Consider the following 1,484-nt stretch of genomic DNA (forward strand, 5'->3'; position numbering starts at 1 on the left):
CTGTGTTCACTAAGTTCCTTGTGTCTATACTTTAAACATCACCTTACTCCAGGAGATAATTTGAGTAATTTTCAAAAAATTGGAAACATTTTCTATCTAAAAAAAAAAAAAAAAAAAAAAACTCCTAAGATTTTTTTCAGTAGAATTTAGAGATTTCAAATTTCAGTAGAATTTAAAGATTTATTATTTATTAGATGGACAGGCTTAATAAATTTAAGGTGAAATTTAAGAAAAAGTGACTTTTTCAGGTAATATAACTATGCATAACATGAAATATATGGAGAATAAGAATAATGTGACAGAATTTATCCTACTGGGGCTCAAAGAGAATCCAAAGATGCAGAAAGTCGTATTTGGTATGTTTTTTGTCATCTACATTGTCTCCATGGTGGGAAATGTGCTCATTGTGGTCACCATCACTGCCAGTCCATTATTGGAGTCACCCATGTACTTTTTCTTGGCCTATCTCTCCTTTATTGATGCCTGCTATTCCTCTGTCAATACCCCTAAACTGATTGTAGATTCACTTCATGAAAAGAAGACCATCCTATTCAATGGATGCATGACCCAAATATTTGGGGAACATTTCTTTGGAGGGGCTGAGGTCATCCTGCTCACTGTGATGGCCTATGACTGCTATGTGGCCATCTGCAAGCCCTTGCACTATACAAGCATCATGAATCGTCGAGTGTGCCGCCTGTTAATGGGAGTCGCATGGGTGGGAGGCTTTCTTCATGGATTCATACAGATCTTCTTCATCATCAGGTTACCCTTCTGTGGACCTAATGTCATAGATCACTTTATGTGTGATCTGAACCCTTTGCTTGATCTTGCCTGCTCTGATACCCACACTCTAGGGCTCTTTGTTGCTGCCAACAGTGGTTTCATCTGTCTGTTAAACTTTCTACTCTTGATTGGCTCCTATGTGGTCATTTTGTGCTCCTTAAGGACTCAGAGCTTGGAGGCAAGGCAAAAAGCCCTCTCCACCTGTGTCTCCCATATCACAGTGGTGGTCCTATTCTTTGTGCCTTGCATATTTGTGTACATGAGACCAGCAGCTACTTTACCTATTGATAAAGCAGTTGCTGTATTCTACACAATGATAGCTCCCATGTTAAATCCCTTAATCTATACCTTGAGAAATGTCCAGATGAAACATGCTATTAGAAAACTGTGTAGTAGGAAAGCTATTTCAGGTGATAATTAAAATATGCTTGGAGCCTAACATCATATATTCAGTTGCTGCACAGATCAAAAGGAAATTGTCAACAATTTTAGCAAAGTATACCTATGATATAAAGAACAAAAATTAGCCACCAAAATTCGTAGATTCTGTAATGAAAGAAGAAGAAATGAGGGCAAGAAAAAAAAGAAAAATCTAACCAATGATAAATCTTGGAATATTCAGAAAGTTCTACCAAATTTGGGCTTAGTTTTACAAGCTTCATCAACGTATTCATAAGCTTTCATTCTAATGAAAATAT

General features: G+C 36.9%; 1 protein-coding gene across 1 annotated transcript; it reads left to right on the forward strand.

Moving 5' to 3' along the window:
* The first annotated feature begins 259 nt into the window (after window positions 1–259).
* LOC130848972 (olfactory receptor 4C46-like) lies at window positions 260–1,207 on the forward strand. Its single transcript, XM_057727456.1, has one exon. It carries the CDS (start codon window positions 260–262, stop codon window positions 1,205–1,207), a length of 948 nt encoding a protein of 315 aa, XP_057583439.1.
* Window positions 1,208–1,484: the final 277 nt, after the last annotated feature.

The sequence above is a fragment of the Hippopotamus amphibius genome, chromosome 3, assembly GCF_030028045.1.
Source record: "Hippopotamus amphibius kiboko isolate mHipAmp2 chromosome 3, mHipAmp2.hap2, whole genome shotgun sequence".
Taxonomy (NCBI): Eukaryota; Metazoa; Chordata; class Mammalia; order Artiodactyla; family Hippopotamidae; genus Hippopotamus; species Hippopotamus amphibius.

Bases quoted from the DNA above. Each gene is read 5' to 3' on its own strand.
- LOC130848972 (XM_057727456.1), top strand. From the start codon at position 260: ATGCATAACATGAAATATATGGAGAATAAGAATAATGTGACAGAATTT.